The sequence below is a fragment of the Nelumbo lutea genome, chromosome 2 (genome assembly GCF_056320005.1).
Source record: "Nelumbo lutea isolate HS-2025 chromosome 2, American lotus-T2T, whole genome shotgun sequence".
Lineage (NCBI taxonomy): Eukaryota > Viridiplantae > Streptophyta > Magnoliopsida > Proteales > Nelumbonaceae > Nelumbo > Nelumbo lutea.
The window spans coordinates 22,568,899-22,588,114 of NC_142685.1; the positions used below are offsets into that span (position 1 = coordinate 22,568,899).

The following is a 19,216-nucleotide window of genomic DNA, read 5'->3' on the forward strand; positions in this document are numbered from 1 at the left end:
ATTCTGATGTTATTGTTGAGCAAGAACTAGAGAAGAGAGGAGAGGAGAGGGGAGGAGAGGAGAATAGAGGGAGAGAAGAGAGGAGACTCGAGTAGACTGAGAGCCCTCCTTAACTCAGTGGGCGAGAGTTAGTATTTTTATTTATATTGGCCCAGTCGTACAATATAAAGACAAGAGAAAATTACAATAGTACCCTTGCGGTACTAAACCTGAGAACATAAACAACTGTTAACACTCCCCCTCAAGTTGGAGCATAGATATCAATCATGCCCAACTTGTCACACAGATCATGATGTCTGGAATGATTTAGACCCTTTGTAAAGATGTCTGCAAGTTGGTTCTCAGAATTGACATAGGGAGTACACACTTCGCCTGTGATGACTTTCTCTCTGATAAAATGCTTGTCAACTTCAATGTGTTTTGTTTTATCATGTAGCACCGGATTGGCAACAATGTTTATAGCTGCTTTGTTATCACAGAATAAAGACATAGGTTTGTCCACTAAGAAGCCCAACTCACTCAACAAATTCTTTATCCACATGCCTTCAGCTACCCCGTGGGCCATAGCACGATATTTAGCTTCAGCACTGGATCTAGCCACTACATTTTGCTTTTTACTCCTCCATGTAACAAGGTTCCCTCCTATAAATGTTCAGTAGCCACTGGTAGACTTTCTGTCACTTTGGGATCCATCCCAATCTGCATCTGTATAAACCTCAACTTTTAAATGTCCGTGCTTTTGAAATAACAAACTAGCACCCGAATACTTCTTTAGATATCGGAGGATTCTCTTTGCTGCTTCAAGATGAGAGGACCTAGGAGCATGCATGAACTGACTGAGGACACCAACAGCATATGCAATGTCTGGGCGAGTCATAGAAAGGTATAACAACATCCCTACAAGCCTCTGAAACTGTTTTACATCCTTGAGAGGTTCACCTCGACTGTCACCTAATTTATGGTTGGGGTCAATGGGAGAGTCAACTGGCTTCACCCCCATCTTCCCTGTGTCTTGAAGTAAATCTAGGACATATTTCCTTTGAGAGATGAAGATGCCCTTCTTTGATCGGGCAACTTCAATTCCGAGGAAGTATCTGGCAGGTCCTAGATCCTTCATTTCAAACTGAGTGGCAAGAAAGAACTTCAACCTCTGAATTTCATCCCCCCAGTCACTAGTAACAATTATGTCATCTACATATACAATTAAGGCAGCAATTTTACCTTCTCCTCTTTTCACAAACAGTGTGTGATCTAATTGACATTGCTTGTATCCTTTCTACTGAACTGCCACATGGAATTTGTTGAACCAAGCTCTTGGTGATTGTTTCAGCCCGTATAAAGACTTCTTCAACTTGCACACTTTCTGTTCATTGCCTTGAGCCAGAAACTCAGGGGGTTGAATCATGTAAACTTCCTCTTCAAGGTCACTATTCAGGAAAGCATTCTTGATGTCAAGCTGATGTAAATGCCGGTCCAAATTAGCAGTAAGGGAGAAAATGACTCTAATGGAGTTCATCTTGGCAACAGGAGCAAAAGTTTCAGCATAATCAACTCCGTACACTTGAGTAAACCCCTTTGCCACTAAGCAAGCTTTGTACCTCTCCACTGTTCCATCAGCCCTATGTTTGACAATGAACACCCATTTACATCCAACTGGAACCTTTCCCTTAGGAAGATCAACAAGATCCCATGTGCCATTCTTATGAAGGGCATTAATTTCTTCTTTCATGGCATTTGTCCATTTAGGAATTGAAAGAGCTTCTGCCACATTCTTAGAGATAGGAACATTGTCAATGGAAGTAAGAAAAGCACGGAATGAGGGTGAAATGTTCTCATAGGAAACAAAGTTGGAAATGGAATGTTTATTGGTGCACAATCTAACACCCTTCCTGTGAGCAATAGGACGGTCAATGTCATTAGCAGCAGAGGGATCATTTTCAATAGATTCAAAGACATCATTGGGAGCCAAAATACCTGAGTGAGTATGATCCTCCCCCGAGGAGTCTGGTGGCACTGGAGGTACAACTTCCGGATTTTCCACAGCTCTTGAATTTGGTTGGCCTTTGCAACGACGAGAAAAAACGCGAAAAGGCGAAGGATCAGGAAGAGAAGGGGAAGAAGGATTAGGAAGAGAAGACTGAGCCAATGGCGAAGAATTAGGAAGAGGAGGAAGCTGAACCAATTTCTCCTCATGTCTACACTCCCCCTGAGGAGAAACAGGAAAGAAAGGCTCATCTTCAAAGAAAGAAATATCCATGGAGACATAGAATTTCCGAGAAACTGGATCAAAACAACGGTATCCCTTCTCAGTAAAGGAGTAACCAAGAAGTATGCAAGAGATAGCACGGGAATTCAATTTCCCACAGGTGGGAGACAGATTTTGGACAAAACACTGACAACCAAAGACATGAGGAGGAATAGAAAGAAGGGGAGCCTTAGGAAAGAGAATTTGATGTGGGGCTTTGTACTCTAACCAACGAGAGTGCATACGATTTATAAGGTAAGCGGAACAAAGAACAACTTCAAGCCAAAAACGTTTGGGGACATTCATATGAAGTAGTAAACCCTGAGCCACTTCAAGGAGATGTCGGTTCTTCCGTTCGGCCACACCATTTTGTTGTGGCATACAGGCACAAGAGCTACGGTAAAGAGAACCACACGAAGCAAAAAATTCAGTGAGGTCACTATGAAAAAATTCTTTGGCATTATCTAATTGAAAATTTTGAATTTCAGCCTGAAATTGAGTAATGACCATCCACTGGAAATTTTGAATGATTTTTTGTACTTCCTCCCTGGTTCGCATCGGGTATACCCAAGTATATCTAGAATAATCATCAACTAGGGTAATGAAATACTTGTAGCACTCTCAGATGGTAAGGTAACAGGGCCCCATACATCAGAATGAACAATGTGAAAAGAAGATTCAGATTTACTATTTCTTTGAAGAAACTGAGTTCTACAATGTTTACTTAACTGACACGTTTGACAAGAAAAATCAGAAACATGCATTGACTTAAACAGTTATGGGAATACAACTTTCAAAGACTGAAAAGACAAATGACCTAGACGACAATGCCATAAATAGACTCTCTTCTTGCAAGACTGACTCATAGACTCTGTAACATGAAAACCAGCCTTATTCTCCAGCATGTAAAGTCCATCAACCATACGTCCCCTACCAATCGCCCTTCCCGAGGCCAGATCCTAAATCACACAATGAGAAGGGAAAAAGGTCAGTGAGCAATTCAAGGAATTAGTAACACCACTAACAGAGAACACATTAATGGGAAATTTTGGAACATGAAGGACATCAGAAAGGGTAAGACCAAGAGGAAGAGATAGGGTTCCTTGACCAGGTATGGAAGTATATGATCCATTAGCTAGTCTCACCTTGTCTCTTCCAGAATGAAGGTGATAGGTTTGAAAGTAAGAGGACGTACCAGTCATGTGTTTTGACGCTCCAGAATCAATGATCCATGGAGAGTCAAGGGTGTGAGAAGTAACATGGAAAGCTGTGGCAGGGTTACCTGATGTAGATGCAAATGAGGTTGAGGGAGGAGCATCCATCTGACGAAGTGCTCTACCATAGAGCTCTAAATGGTCACGGAAGGAATTTATGATATCCTCCCTCAGGTCACACTCTGGTAATGGTCCAACTCTTTCCAGACAGAGGTCAAGTCAGAGTAATATGCAGATAAAGGCCTCTCCCCCTGTCTACAAGTGGATGTTGTTGCCTGCAGTTGATAAATTTTGGCATAATGTCGCAGTTCTGAATAAGTAGATTTTGATTGTTCCCATATCTCATTTGTAGTTTCAGCCCACATGAAGTTTTTTCTTATTTGTGGTTGCATGGAGATCAAGAGCCACGACATAACCATACTATTCTCCTGAGCCCATCTATCATATTCAACATTCCTAGAGGGTGGTTCTTTGATTCTTCCATTTATATAGCCTATTTTCTCCCTTGCAGTGATGTATAATTTGATCCCTCTTGACCACTCTAGGTAATTTAAACCATCAAGAGGGACAACAACCATAGGAAAGGATAGGTCACCCCCATCCATTCCATTCAGCATTGAGGAAACTCCAGATGTGGCTGAATCTTCACTACTCATGATATCGGGATTAAAAAAAAAGGAACCAGATGAATACTGCCGTTCAAGGCTATTGCTGAAAACAGGTCCTTCTGACCTACGGTTTCACTGGGAATAAAGGCTGAACCCTATTGATGCAACACTGGAACAGGTTTGTACGACCTACAATCCTTTTAGGAAACCAAAAAAAAAAAAAAAAACTGCAGTTGCAGTACATCACCAGGTCTGAATGACCTACAAATGAACCGAAGTCATATGACCTCCCAACAGAATGAAAAAGATGGTGGAGTTCACCACACAATCGGCAGGCCTGATAGCCAAACAGTCACTGAGATTAACAGGGTAGTTTAACAGTCAATCAATAAGATCAATACAACATCAGCTTCAGGGCATCAACAGTCCATCATAGGGTTGAAGGAATAAAAAAAAAACCAGTTGAACACAACAGCTTGTTAAGGAATACAGTCAATCAACTGTTCATCAATCGGCTGAACATTCAATCAATAACCAGTCAATCAGTAGGGCAGCCGAATGGTAGATGACCAGTACCTCTTTTAACTTTAGAAGATAGCTTCTCTGTAAGCTAGAACTCCCTCTACGAACCTCAAGAGATAGCCTCTCTATAGTCAAACAGACGGTGGATGCAACTTCTGGGCTGGAAGATGAAAGGTCTCTATGACTTCTGGGTCAAACTGAGTACACCAGATTAGTAGTTCGATGGAGCCAGCTCTGGAAGATGAAAGGTCTCTACGACTTCTGGGTCGAACTGAGTACTCCAGATTAGTAGTTCGATGGAGCCAGCTCTGGGAGATGTAGAGTCTCTATAACTTCTGGACTAGAAGATGAAGAAGACCATCTGCTCGACGTTGAACAACAGGTTTGCTTGACACCAACCCTTCAGGCCTGGATGACTTGCTCTGATACCATGTTGAGCAAGAACTAGAGAAAAGAGGAGAGGAGAGGAGAGGAGAATAGAGAGGGAGAGAAGAGAGGAGACTCGAGTGGACTGAGAGCCCTCCTTAACTCAGTGGGCGAGAGTTATTATTATTATTTATACTGGCCCATTCGTACAACATAAAGACGAGAAAATTACAACAGTACCCTTGCGGTACTAAACCTGAGAACATAAACAACTATTAACAGTTACCTTTTGCATAAAAAGAACCATTAAATACTCTTCTTATCTTATTATGATTTATGGAGAAGCCCACCCCTGTGAGTTCTTCTGTGAAGTGCTATGCTATTAGGGCTTCAAATGGATCAAAATGAGTCGGATATAGATAGAACCAAATTTGATTACATTATATCTGTATTCAAATCGAATCTTATCCATCGGATTTATGTTGAATTCAAATCAAATTTGGATTGCAATCAGATATTGAATAGTATAAATAAATTAAACTAAAAATGTTCAAAATATTAAATAAAATAAACTGAAAAAGACTTTGATATTAGATTTTGTGAAAAAATTAATTGAAAATTACTTCTATGGAACTTGAACCTATGAAAATTTAGTAAAAAAACAACATTCAAATCAACTTTACTAATGATACAATGTAAATTTCAAGTATATATGAACACATATATTTAAATCGAACCGAATCAGATTACATCGGAGATGGGGGTGGATCCATATTTGATTCATTTATAAACAGACTGAATTCAGATCACCCTTAGTGGGATCAAATTCAGACAATCAGATATCATTCACAGCCTTATATGCTAATGACCTTCCAGTGGCATCAATCCTAGGCACCACCTCAGAAATGGAAAATTGTAATTATTAGAAATTAACTAAGCCTAAAAGGTCCTTGTAGGGATTTACATAAATCAAAAAGTGGTATATGTGATACTGGAGATGGGCAAGATATCCTTCTATCATGCTGGTCTCCATTTCATGTACTTACCTCCAATTTCCTTCTAATTTTATGCGTTATAGTTATTTTCTTTTTTGGTTCCACTTTTCTATGCCATATATAACCATAGATTGGTAAATCATCCAAGGAATATATCAAATTAGCTTAATCTTAGGAAAAACTGTTGCATAGAATAGATTTCGCTTCAGAAGAACAGGCTCTAGAAAGTATTTCAAATAAGTATGGTTCAGTAAATTCAAGTGGATATTTCTTAATCTAAGAGGCATCTATAAGAATCATCTTTTACCAATAAAAAAGATCCCACTTTTGGATAATACTATCATGAAACATGCGCATTTCCCCTGATCAGCACGAAATTGAAAAGCGAACCTACTTGACATACTTAATGGCAATAAGTAAAGAGGATAAGCTTGTTCACCACTGGTCACATATTGCTTGACTTTCACTCCACAGGCATCAGAAATTAAGCATCACTTTCAGGGAAAATATACAAAGTCAATTTTACCTGACTTGTACAGGCAACGAAATTGCTAGTCAGATTCCAAGGAGTTATCTGAAGTTCTCTCTCAATATGTGATGCGGCAGCTAGAGCAATAGCTTCATCTGGGAGCTGGTTCATTGCAGAAGACAGTCCAGTAGGGTGTGTCAACCTACTAATTCCTAAACGTTTGAGCCTGCGAAGACCAGCTAGCATGCTTTCATAGGTGCAAACCTGAGAATAGAAAATGAGTAAGAAGTCACACCACAATAAAAAAAAACTCCAAATCTACATGTAAACTGTTGGAGCTTTATTATCCTGGGCCAATTTTACAACATTAGGAATGTAATAGCCACTATAATTTGCACCAAAAGAATGATAAAGCAAGCTATAAAAATAGTCCAAGAAAAAACTCCCCCAATATTTTCAACCACTATACTCATAGTAAATATGATACCCGGAGAAGATTTAGAAAGAAGAGGAGAGATTTCCACTTGGTATTTATTGATTTAAAAAAAAGCATATGATATGTTCCCTAGAGAAGTCATCTGTTGTGCACTTTGGGAAAGAAGGGGCTTCAAATAGATATGTTAATATCATAAAAAATATACATTAAGGAACAAAAACTAGTGTGCTAACTCAGAAGGTGATATAGGAGAGTTTCCAATCATAATGGACTTATATCATGGGTAAGCACTTAGTTTAGAGGTAGTAACAATGGTAGTTCAGTTGAGATTGATGATCAGGAGGAACCCCAAACTAACCACTTCCAATATCTTGGATCAAATAATGAATGATCCATAATGTGTGAGAAACTAGAGGTTAGAACAAGATGGTTAAAGTAGATAGGTGACGTACCACGTGACTGGAATATACCTTGATACTAGAAATATTGCCTTGTAAATTTCTGGAAACCAATTATCCAATCATTCCCTCTATTATCTTGGGTTATCTTTCAAGTGAATGACCAAGTATTTCACTGGTGAGGACTCAAATGCTAGAAAATTCATATATAATGGATTTTGCTAGTAAGAAGTTAGAGACCATCATCCCAATTATTCCTCCGTTTGGATCATTGGCTAAAGAAAAATCTTGTTTTTCAATAAGACATGCAAAATATGGTAGAGTTCTATGGCAATGCACAAGAGGACAGCAATGATGTGGAGTGTTTGGTGTGAAAGAAACTATAGAATTTTTAGCATGAACATAATGAATCAAAATCATAAAAGGGGTGACTCATTGGATCATGACTAGGGACGAGTTCAAATGAAATCTCAATGGATATAACATTTTTCATAATAAATGAAAATTTTATTAAAAGATAAGACAAGAAAAGGTAGAAAAATGTGGGCTTTGCAGCCAAAGACAATAAAAAAATACAAGTAAAACTAGCCCCCCCCCCCCCCCCCCCCCCCAACGAACAAGAAACCTAAAATAAAGAGTGCTGATCCACCTTAAATCTCCACAACCACTTCCCAAGGAGATCATATTCCTTTCAGCTATATGACCCCATTCCTAACCTCCTTCAGCCTTAGGCTTGCACACTATGCCCCAGTTCACCAAGTGATCTATTTTCTCTCCTCCCCCATCCCATAGAAAGTCCAACTGGAACTTTTAAATTCAGTTTCTCAGCTTGGCTGAAACTTTGAAGACTAAAAGATAGTAGGTAGGGAGATTCAAGAGGGTGGCCTTAATAAGTGTCAGTGTTCCCCTTTAGAAATAATAGTTTTCCTTCCAAGTCTCTGACCTCTTCTTGTAGAGAAAATAAAGGGTAGTATTGTAATTATACTGTATTTTATTATTCTTTCTTGTACTGTAATAGGCATGTACATTAGTGTACAGCTCTTTTATTTTCTCCGTAAGGACAATCTTGTCCATTCACTTAAGTTTAATATAAATACATCTTTTCTGGGTTGGTTCAATCAGATTGATCAATCCTAACAGATCTGAACTTGTGTTTCTCTTCTAGCTCTTTCATCTTCTCATGAACTGACACTTCTCACAAGTCATAACACCTAGGTCCCAGAATCCGGCTACCTTCAGATTTCTTCCTAGTGGAAAACCTAGGTACTTGATTGGCCAGGGTTCAATCCTGCACCCCAAAACCTCTTGAAGTTCAGCCATCACAAAGGGGTTGGAATTGATCCAAATGAAGCTTTTTTTTTTTTTTGTTGATAAATAAATTGATCCAATGATGTTGCTCTTCTCAAGATATGTTCTCAACCCTGGCACTGCCTCAAAGCACTTCAAGATCATCTTAAGATTGCAAAGGTACTACTTATATCCTCTAAGAACAAAATGGTGTCATCAGCATGCTGGAGGTGAGAAATGTAGGTGCCATCTCGGCCAATCCTGAATAAGATCACCTTACGCATAAAGGTATCAAGAATGTTTGCTACCAAGGTAAAGAGTAGGGGTGAAAGGGGACACCCTAGTATCAATCCTCCAGAAGATTTGAAGAAACCTTTAGGGGATCTGTTTATGAAGGATGAAGAACCAAGCCGTTTGAGTGCACCCCTTCATCCACCTAATCCAAGTCTCTCTGAAACCCTTCAACTCTAAGATCCTCCAAAGGCAATTCCAATCCACCCCATCATAAGCCTTCTCCAAGTCAATTTTACATACCACACCTAATTGACCAATAGTCTTTGATATCATGGGATCTTTTTTTTTAATGAACTTAGTGAAGGTAGAAGTTGTGCCTTTATCAATATTTTCTGACCTGTAGAAATCATCAAGCATCTCAAGGAGGCCCCTTTAATGGTCTCCAAACATTCAGGATAAAAGGCAAAGGAGAAACCATCAGGGCCCAGGGCATTGTCTTCATCTATGGAGAATACTACTTCTTTAGTTTCAACTTCACTAAATTCCCTCTCCAGCCAGCATTTATTCTCATTTGAGAGAGTGAATCCATCCCAATTAATTAAGCCAGGTGACCACACCCAATCCTTACAGTAGCATTCTTCAATTTAGTCTATTCCTGATTAATAATTTCTCAATCTCCTATTTAGTCTATTCCTGATTAATAATTTCTCAATTTCCTGTTTTCAGTTTAGAGATGTGGTTTCTCCTTCCCCTCCCGCCACCTAACTTATGAAAGGAAATAAGTATTTTCATCAATCTTCCTAATCTCTGTCTCCAATACATTGCTTCAATATGCACCACACTTTCCCAATCAACCTGCACCTTATTTCTTCTCTCCATTTCTTCCTAATCAAACTGTCCACTTGCCTCCTTGCTATCCATCACAGATAGTTCTTTTTTTTAACTGTAAAGTGAAGTAATTCATTAAAATCAAAAAGTCAAAATATAATAGAGCCCCTGTACAAAGAGGGGATTGTACAGAGGAAGTACCATATGCCCAATCAGTCAAACCCCCTGTAGAGGAGATGGGCCGAATGACCCATAGGCTGTCATTCTATGTTATGTTTATGTTTTCCTCTGCTACAAATAAGGATTTTCACTGATTGTGACCATGCCAAGTAGTTGGTCCCATCAAATTTAACTGTAGTTACAGCCAACATAGAATCGGCTGGGGTTCCCAAAGTCTGTCCATATTCAGCAGCACTCTTGCTTTCAAGGTCTGAGAAGTCCATCATGAAAAGGTTCCAATTAGGGTTTTAATAAGTTTCTCAAAGTGCAGGGATTCTTGATGAACTTGGTTTGAGCTGAATCGGCAACACCACATAGCTCACAAAATCAGTTCAGTCTTGACAACCGTGACAGCCAAACTCGGTGGCAGCTCTTTCTAGAAGAAGAAATACTATTTCAGCCTTCAAGGGGCAACCAGCAGACCTCCAAACACAAAGTATCCCAGGTCCCCAACAACCGTTGTCCCAAAGAGAAGAAATAACAGTCTACAGTCCTTAAGAGGCCTTTTAACAAACACTCTGTGTGCAGTAGTTAACACCCTATGGGGGTTTGTTTCTGGGAGCAAGAAAGCTCCCCCAGAGGATGATCCATCTTATGAGAGATGGATGCAAGAGAACTACACAGTGATTGGGTGCTACACAGTGATTGGGTGGCTTGTGAATTCAATGCAGCCACATATTAGTCAACATTATCTTTGGATGAACTCGGCCTCTACACCCCCAAAACAAAAGAGAAAACTATAAACTTCTAACAAAAAGAAAATCAAGATAAAAAAAAGAACAAGCATGTCTGTTTTTGTATAGTGGGTGATTTTCCAACAAGAGTGTGCCATCCTCAAGATCCTGTTAAGAACCTCTTCTTGTGAAGACTGTGTCCCTTGAAAATTCTACTATTTCTTTCACTCCACACTGCCCAGAAAACTACTGAGGGGAGAGTAGTCGAACAAGACTACAATCTGTTCTAGGTTTTAATGAGAAAACAAATAAAGATTGAAGAGAAGAAGAAGAGGAGAAGAAGAGGAGAGGAGAAGATGAACTCAAAGAGAGAATTCAGAAAAGAGAGAGAGTGACTAGCAATAGCGGCCCCACTCTTATAATTTATATTCATCTTCAAATAACTGTAAAAGGACTGAATTACCCTTATTGCTTACATGGCAAAATAATAAAGAAAAAAACTGATAAAATAAGGCTGAAATAAACTATCAACTAACAAATTGAAATAACTAACAAAACTAACTATCTACTACTGTCATGCAAACACAATGGGGACCACATCAATGGGGTCCACATCAGTGTTCTCTACACTCCCCTTCAAGTTGGGAATAGATATTTGTCATTCCCAACTTGCATAGGTCAGCCTCTAACTTCTTCCTTGAAACAGCCTTGGTGAGAAGATCTGCAAGCTACATGTTGGAAGCGATATACGGAAGACATACTTCTTGAGATGCAACCCTTTCTCGGATAAAATGTCGGTCTACTTCAATATGCTTAGTTCTTCCGTGTTGTACCGGATTATGAGCTATATTAATAGCAGCTTGATTATTATAGTACAACATTAAGGGCTTCTCATAAGCAATACCAAACTCCTCAAATAGTGATCTCAACCATAGAATTTCAGCCACACCATTTGCCATGGACCTATATTCAGCTTCAGCACTGGAACGAGAAACAACATTTTGTTTCTTACTCTTCCAAGAGACAAGACTACCTCCTACAAAAGCACAATATTCAGAGGTAGATCTTCTATCATCAACACACCCTGCCCAATCAGCATCTGTGTAAACTTCTATTTTCATGTGATCATTATTCCTGAATAAAACACCTCTGCCTGGGCACATCTTCAAATATGCCAATATCCTCCCAACTGCAAGTAGGTGAGTAGTTCTAGGAGAGTGTATATACTGACTAACAACACTAACTACATAACCGATGTCCGGTCGTGTGAAACAAAGATAGAGAAGTTTTCCATCTAACCATTGGAACATAGCTTTATCTTCAAGAGGCTCTCCACCCTTTGCACTGATCTTGTGGTTCTGTTCAATAGGTGTGTCAACAGGCTTAACAACCAACTTTCTATTTTCTTCCAACAAGTCAAGAACATACTTTCTTTGAGAAACAAAAATCCCATGCTTGGACCTAGCTACCTCAATACCCAAAAAGTATCGTAGCTCTCCTAGACCTTTTACCACAAACTCTTGATGGAGTTGCTTAAGAGACTTAATCTCACTGTTATCATTCCCTATCACTACAATATCATCCACATATACAGCAAGCAAGGTTAAGGAAGAATCCACTTTCTTAATAAACAAGGTGTGGTCTAATTGGGCCAGCACATAACGGAACTTTTCAAGGGCTTGTCTGAATCTATCAAACCAAGCTCTGGGGGACTGTTTTAGTCCATACAAGGCATTGTTCATCCGGCAAGCCTTCTTTCCTGTTTCTGCACCATAAAATCCAGGAGGCAACTACAGGTAAGTCTCCATTGAGGAAGGAATTTTTAACATCCATCTGAAACAAAGCCCAAGCGTAATTGGCTGTAAGAGATAATAAAACTCTGATAGTGGTCATCTTTGCTACTGGTGCAAAAGTCTCCAAGTAGTCAATACCATATGTTTGAGTAAATCCCTTTGCAACTAATCGGGCCTTATACCTTTCAATGGAACCATCAACATTATGTTTCACAGTAAACACCCATCTACATCCAACCGGTTTCTTCCCTTTGGGCTGATCAACTATCTCCCAGGTATTGTTTCTGATAAGGGTATCCATTTCTACCTTCATTGCATCCTTCCACTCAGGAACTAACAAGGCTTCCTACACTATTCTAGGAATGAGAATATTAGCAATTGATGCAAGAAAGGACTTGTAAGAGGGGGATAGATGATCATAGGACAAGAACTGGGAAATGCAGTAGGTTGTGGATGTGGTGCAATGGTGTTTTCCTTTACGGACTACAATGGGGAGGTTAAGGTCATCCAATGAAGGTGAGGGCTCATAAATGGAAGATATCTCATCTATAATATCTGATAAAGGAACTGTGGTACCTAGATCTGGATCCGCAAAAGGAATTGGGGCTAGCCTGGACTGCTAATGACCAAACTCAACCTGCCTCCATCGTCTGTGATAGACTCTCAAATCCCAACACCTCTGACAACCCTCCCCATTACATCCCTCTTCACTCAATGGGATAGGTAAAGGAACTTCTGATGAATTAATCCCAACCTCACTACTCTCCCCCTGAAGAGAAATCCAAGGATAATAGGGTACATCCTCAAAGAAAGTGACATCCATAGAGACAAATCTTCTCCTAGAAGTGGGTTCATAGTAGCAATATCCCTTTTGAGTTTGTGCATAACCAAGAAAAATACATTTTGTGGCCTTAGGATGAAATTTGGAACAATGAGGGCCAAGAATCCGAAGAAAGCAAGTAACACCAAAGGTTTTGAGGGGAATGGTAAACAACTCTTTATTAGGATATAGAAGGGTAAATGGAGGTTACATGTCAAGAATCCGTGAAAGAATTCGATTGATGAGATATACTGCTGTAAGAATAGCATCTCCCTAGAAATGTATAGGCACATTGGAGTTAAACATAATGCTTCTGGCCACCTCCTGTGTTTATTCTCTCTCAACAACACCATTCTGTTGTGGTGTATGAGAACAAGTACTCTAATGGATAATCCCATGATCAAACAAATAAGAGGCTAATGGTTTTGCAAAATATTCTTTCGCATTGTCGGATCTAAAAATTTTGATTTTGACCCTAAATTGCATTAAAATCATCTTATGAAAGTGAAGGGGATGAGAGATCCATCACATGGACGCCCAAAGATTGCGGAATGAGGGGCGAATTTCAATTTTTTTTTTCTCTCTTCAACTGGGAATCACATTCCCTATTTAGAAAATCATATTTTCAAGGATAAATCTTGAACCTTAAACTGAACCAGATCTAAACCAAAAGGAATGGGAGAGAATAATACCTGATACGGAGAAGTAATATCTCCCAACGAAGGTGTTCACGCCCAAGGAAGGATCCAAAGACTGCTCCCACTGAAGATGGCGCAGTGCAGGATGGAGCAGAATCAACAGTGTTCTTCCCCAAGAACTCTGTCCTTCGCAAGAAACAGTAGAATGGAACGTGAGCACAGCTTCCTTTTCAATCCTTTCTCAAAGAACTGATGTCAAGATCCAATCTTGACTTCTCCCACAGCTGGAGATCGAACTGGCAAACAGGGCGACAAGAGCAGGAAGGCGGCAATAGAGTATTCGCAGGTTGCAGAATTCTCTCTTCTTGATTTCAGCACTAAAGAGGATCTGATGTGTTTCTTGTTCTCTCTCTCAAGGCGGCCGCCCCCTCCTTCTTTTCGTTAACTTAAAAGATCAGCTCCTAATCCCATTAGGAGGTGCTTATCCAAATCATATTTGGATCAGCCTTCTCTTTTAGTGATAAGGATAAACCTTTATCTTATCTGCAGATTAGATTAGCTTTATCCTAATCCCATTAGGAGGTTTCTATATCTGAATCACATTCAGATCTGGACTCTCTGAGTGGATAGGATTAAGACCCTATCCTATCTGCTAATCCATCTCAGAATTCGCCCCTTTAATTAACTAAATAAATAGCCCAGCTCGAAATGGGCTTTAGGCCCATTAAGCTTATGCGCTCACTCAACCTTCCTAACTGCTGCCCAGCTGGGCTTCCTTGTATGGCGTGGGACCCAAGCATTGATCTACACATCAGCCACATGGGTTCAGCCCAGCCTTTGTTACAAGGCCTGGTCGAATACATTGTTAAAGACAGTGCACCCCCTGAAACCCATCAAATGGGCTCTATGGGCCCAACACTTACCCTAAGTGGTCCCTGGGCCAAGCCACCTTGTAACACCCAGGGACTGTGGGCAGATGCAAGATTAGCCCATCAGGTATTATCCTCAATGGTCTTGCACTTAACCTCTCAGCCCTTAATGATCATACACTGCCCGACAAGAGAGGACCTCTCCCTCGGCTACAAGGAACAGTGTTGCACTCTCCACTTATATGGATCCCGGGAATTAAAACCCTTTTGCAAACATTTTAGAAACCATAATGTATATACTTTTATATCTCATATAAAATATACTTTGCTAAACAAATTTCAACGGTTGAAATCAGTTGCTGGCAATCTTGGTTTCCAACAGTGAGAGTGCATCCCCGATCATTACCTTTGTCCGACAAAGGGGCTGATCCTGTCACTATGATCACCCACTCAGATGAATTCTCGGATTGTCCCAACATACCCAGGTTTTGACCCCCGCTAAGGATTTCACTGATTGGTACATCAAAGACAGCCCGATCCGACACCTAGTGCAGTATCATAATCGAGTCTAGGGGTCGGGTGTAACTTTCCAGTTTTGCCCATCAACTCCAAGGTCCAGGGCAATACTAGAAATCTGGTCCAGTTCAAAGATTCAATTAATCCCACACTGTATGTGCATAGGGTCTCACCCCGGTAGCTGAGACAAGCCACCCCAACCGACTTGGTGGCACCACAGTGCCAGCCTTGTCAGGATAGGTCTCCCCAGACCGACCCACTGGCTGTGAACATTCTAAACTAACACGAGTCTCAATAAGTGTCCAGTTTAAGGGTATTACACAGAAACATACCAAGGGAACATGAATCAAATATGCACTTTTATTCATTTACAATAAACTCATAAAGTACATCAATTTTGATTAAAGCTAAGGGCATACAAAACTGTCTAACAGAAAGATCCGGGTCAATGCTGGAACCTGATCTCGAGAACACATAAGGTAAGCCCAAGAAAAACAGGTATAATCATCAACAAACAACAAGAAATATCTGTACCCCCCCATAGCAGTGATATGATAAGGTCCCCAGACATCGGTATGCACAATTTCAAAAGGAATATTACTTCTTTTATTACTCAATGAATAGGTTGTTCTACAATGCTTTGCAAGCTCACAATTTTCACGTCTTAAACTGGATATTTGGACAAACTCAAACAAATTAGGAAACAAACTCTTCAAAGACCAAAAAGATAAATGACCCAACTGATTATGCCAAAGCATAACCTGATCAACAGATTGAGAAATAAAAGACCTCCTAGCTTCACTATCTTCCCCATGAGAGCTCCCTCCAAACAAATAGATTCCATTCGTCTCACGGCTAGTCCCAATCACCTTCATTGTCTCAAAATCCTGAAAAACACATCGATCAAGGAAAAAATCACTAAACAATTCTGGTTTTTAGTAATGCTACTAAATAAAAGCAAATTAGTACTAAGCTTAGGAACATGCAAAACTAAAGACAAGGAAATGACATTAGACAACTTGATGTATCCCTTACCAGAAATGGGAACAATGAAACCATCAACAATGGACACTGTCTCTGCTAGAAGATAAGTGGTAGGTAGTAAACAGTGAGGGCAAACCAGTCATATGATTAGATGCACCTGAGTCTATTACCCAACAATGTTCAGTGTTACTTGGAGCTGAAGCACGATAAGCTTAGGCCTGAGTACCTAAATGAGCAAAAGTTGAGGTGGAAGGAATTGATGGCGTCTAAGGTGATGGAGCTGAATTACCAACTTCACTTTCCAAATGAGTTAGAGCAGTCCGGACAACAGCTAGGTGTCTAGTGGTGTGCCTCTTGTGCCTGATTAGGTTACACAATCAGTATTAACAACCATGTTAGCATAACCCTTTTTGTTCCTGGGTTTTGTTGGAACTAGATGAGGATGCAGATTTCAACAGGTGTCTTTAGTATGTTTAGGTTTCTTGCAATGTTCACATACTAGGTCCCTCTTGTCACATACTGCTGCCAAGGCTGACTCGAAGGGCTGGTGTTGCAACATAACCTTTCTCCTAGTCTCTTCACTACGCATTAAGGAATAGACTTGTGATATGGTCACACTGTTTCTTGTTAGTAGTTGTTGTCTCTCAATATCATATTTAGAATTCAAACCAGCTAAGAACTGAAAAACCCTATTAGTTTCAACCTGCTTTTTGCAAGTTTGTGCATCCTTCTGGCTTTCCCACACAATTGTTTCTAGGTGGTCAATTTCATGCCACAAGGATTTCAAGGTTGAGAAGTAAACCGAGACCTGTTTCTCTCCTTGCTTAAGATTATTAACCTCACATTTCAGCTCATAATCCCTAGCAACATTAAGGGGTTGGGAGTAGGTCTCTTTCATGACATCCCATATTTCCTTAGTTGTTTTTGCCCATAAATAGTTTCGGGTGATATGTGGCTGCATAGAGTTACATAACCATGTCATCACCAAATAGTTCTCCTGAACCCATTTGGCATAAGTTAGGTCCTCCTTAGTTGGTTCTTTCACATCCCCCAACAAATAGTTCAGTTTTCCTCTACCCCCAATGGCCATCATGGCTGATTGGGCCCATTCTAAGTAGTTTGATCTATCAAACTTAACAGTTGTGATCTGAAAGGTGTTCTCAGACATGTTGCCAGAACCACCAGCCCCAAAAACACCTTCCCCTTGGTTCTTAAACTCCATTCTTGGTGAAGAGTTAATTAAAAAACACTTTTTTAATCACTGTAAATAGGAGAAATATACCCAGAAACTGATAACAGCTGACCTAGGAGGATGACTTAGATTCAACAACTATCCAGAAACGATGAACAGCTCTACTGGATCTTCCAGAGAGAAAAAACAAACTCAGCTTGAATGAAGCAAGTCCAACTACTACTCCGGAATCAAAAACAGACCTGGATTTTAGGGTTTTCTCTTAAAACCCTAAAAAACAGGTGAAAAGAGGAGATTTTCCAGTTGTACCTCTGAATAAACAAAGATGATATTTTTTAATATTGATTTGAAGGAAAATGACTTCATGAAAAAATTCTGGCCGCCACCTTCTAACTGATGCAAAACCCTAATCTTGAGGATTCGAACCTTCTTTTGATTCTTCCTGATCACTGGAACTCTCCAAGGCTCTACAATCTCCTTAGTAGCAGGCACACACTACCAGTAACCTCCAAGAATCAGCCGATTCACTTTTTCTGCTGAAAACTTCCAAACCTAGGTTCTCATGTAGTCGGCCTGATTAGACTAGCATAAGAACTCCTAGGTTGGCTCTAATACCAAGTAGTCAAACAAGACTACAATCTGTCCTAGGTTTTAATGAGAAAACAAATAAAGATTGAAGAGAAGAAGAAGAGAAGAGAAGAGGAGGAGAGGAGAAGAAGAACTCAAAGAGAGAATTCAGAAAAGAGAGAGAGAGTGACTAGCAATAGTCACCCCACTCTTATAATTTATATTCGAGTAACTGTAAAAGGGCTGAATTACCCTTATTACTTACATGGAAAAATAATAAATGAAAAAAATTAATAACATAAGGCTGAAATAAACTACCAACTTACAAACTGAAATAACTAACATAACTAACTGTCTACTACTGTCATACAAACACAGTGGGGACCACATCAGTGTTCTCTACAGGGAGGATGATCCACGCTACCTTTGCAACCCTGCTTAAGCCTCCTAAAAACCAAGCCCCTATGAATCCCTTCACATCAGATGGAAACACAATTTAACCTCAAACAAGTCCAGCAGTCTTACCCAAACCCAGTAAGTGAAGTCACAATGTAACAACAAATGGCTAGAAGACTCCACAGCTGAATTACATAATGTGCAAGTCATATCCACCACCTCTAAACCTCTTTTGGCTAAATTTTCCTTAGTTAGGATCTTGTCCAACACTTTAGCCTAGACAAAAAAAAAAGCCAGTTTAGAAGATACAACTCTGGTCCAGATCCTGTCAATTGTCACTTGGAAAGGGAGAGGTATCCTCGCTTGACAAGCAATTAAAGAAGGATTTCACAGAGAAAGAACCCGATTTCTCAAAGAGTCATTTCCTTTTGTCCTTCTATACTCCAGTTTTCTTTGAATCATAAGGAATCTGAAGCAAACTAACCAAAGGAAACACCTCCCAGTCATTTAAATTCCTCCTGAATTGAGGGTTCCAAGTATACTGTCCATTTTGCCTTTGCAAACAATCAGCCACTATCGCATCCTTGTTTACTGCAACCTCAAACAGATGAGGATATAAGGCCACTAGAGGGTCATTCCAACATCAGTACCCTTCCCTATGGCCATTGCCTACTTAATGTTTTATGTCCTTTAAGAACTGAGGATGAATTCTCTAAAGTGCCTTCCAAATTGAACACCCATAGGAAGATCTTACTCCTGCTGTCTCCCACTCCCTGGTACTGGACCAAACTTGGATAGAATTAACCTTCTCCACAAACTATCCGTATGCTCATTAACATCTTTCACTGATCTGATCCCTAGACCCCCATTAGTCCTGGAACTGCATATTTTCTTCCAGTTCTACCGTACCATTGTATAGAAGGAGGGACGGGCTGGTGTGAAGATC

At 40.0% G+C, this 19,216-nt stretch overlaps 1 protein-coding gene across 16 annotated transcripts in view; it reads right to left on the minus strand.

Annotated features, from left to right (window-relative positions):
* Window positions 1-19,216, minus strand: part of LOC148869156 (transcription initiation factor TFIID subunit 1-like) — a 197,337-nt gene that overhangs the window by 25,070 nt on the left and 153,051 nt on the right. For 13 of the 16 annotated variants that reach the window (XM_088973209.1, XM_088973208.1, XM_088973206.1 and 10 more), the window contains 2 exons: window positions 15,893-16,018; window positions 6,477-6,683 (listed from right to left, as the gene is read on the minus strand). In XM_088973209.1, the coding sequence (XP_088829335.1) occupies window positions 6,477-6,683; window positions 15,893-16,018 (333 nt within the window). The remainder of the gene's footprint in view (window positions 1-6,476; window positions 6,684-15,892; window positions 16,019-19,216) is intronic. The other 3 variants (XM_088973213.1, XM_088973212.1, XM_088973211.1) reach the window with 1 other exon arrangement.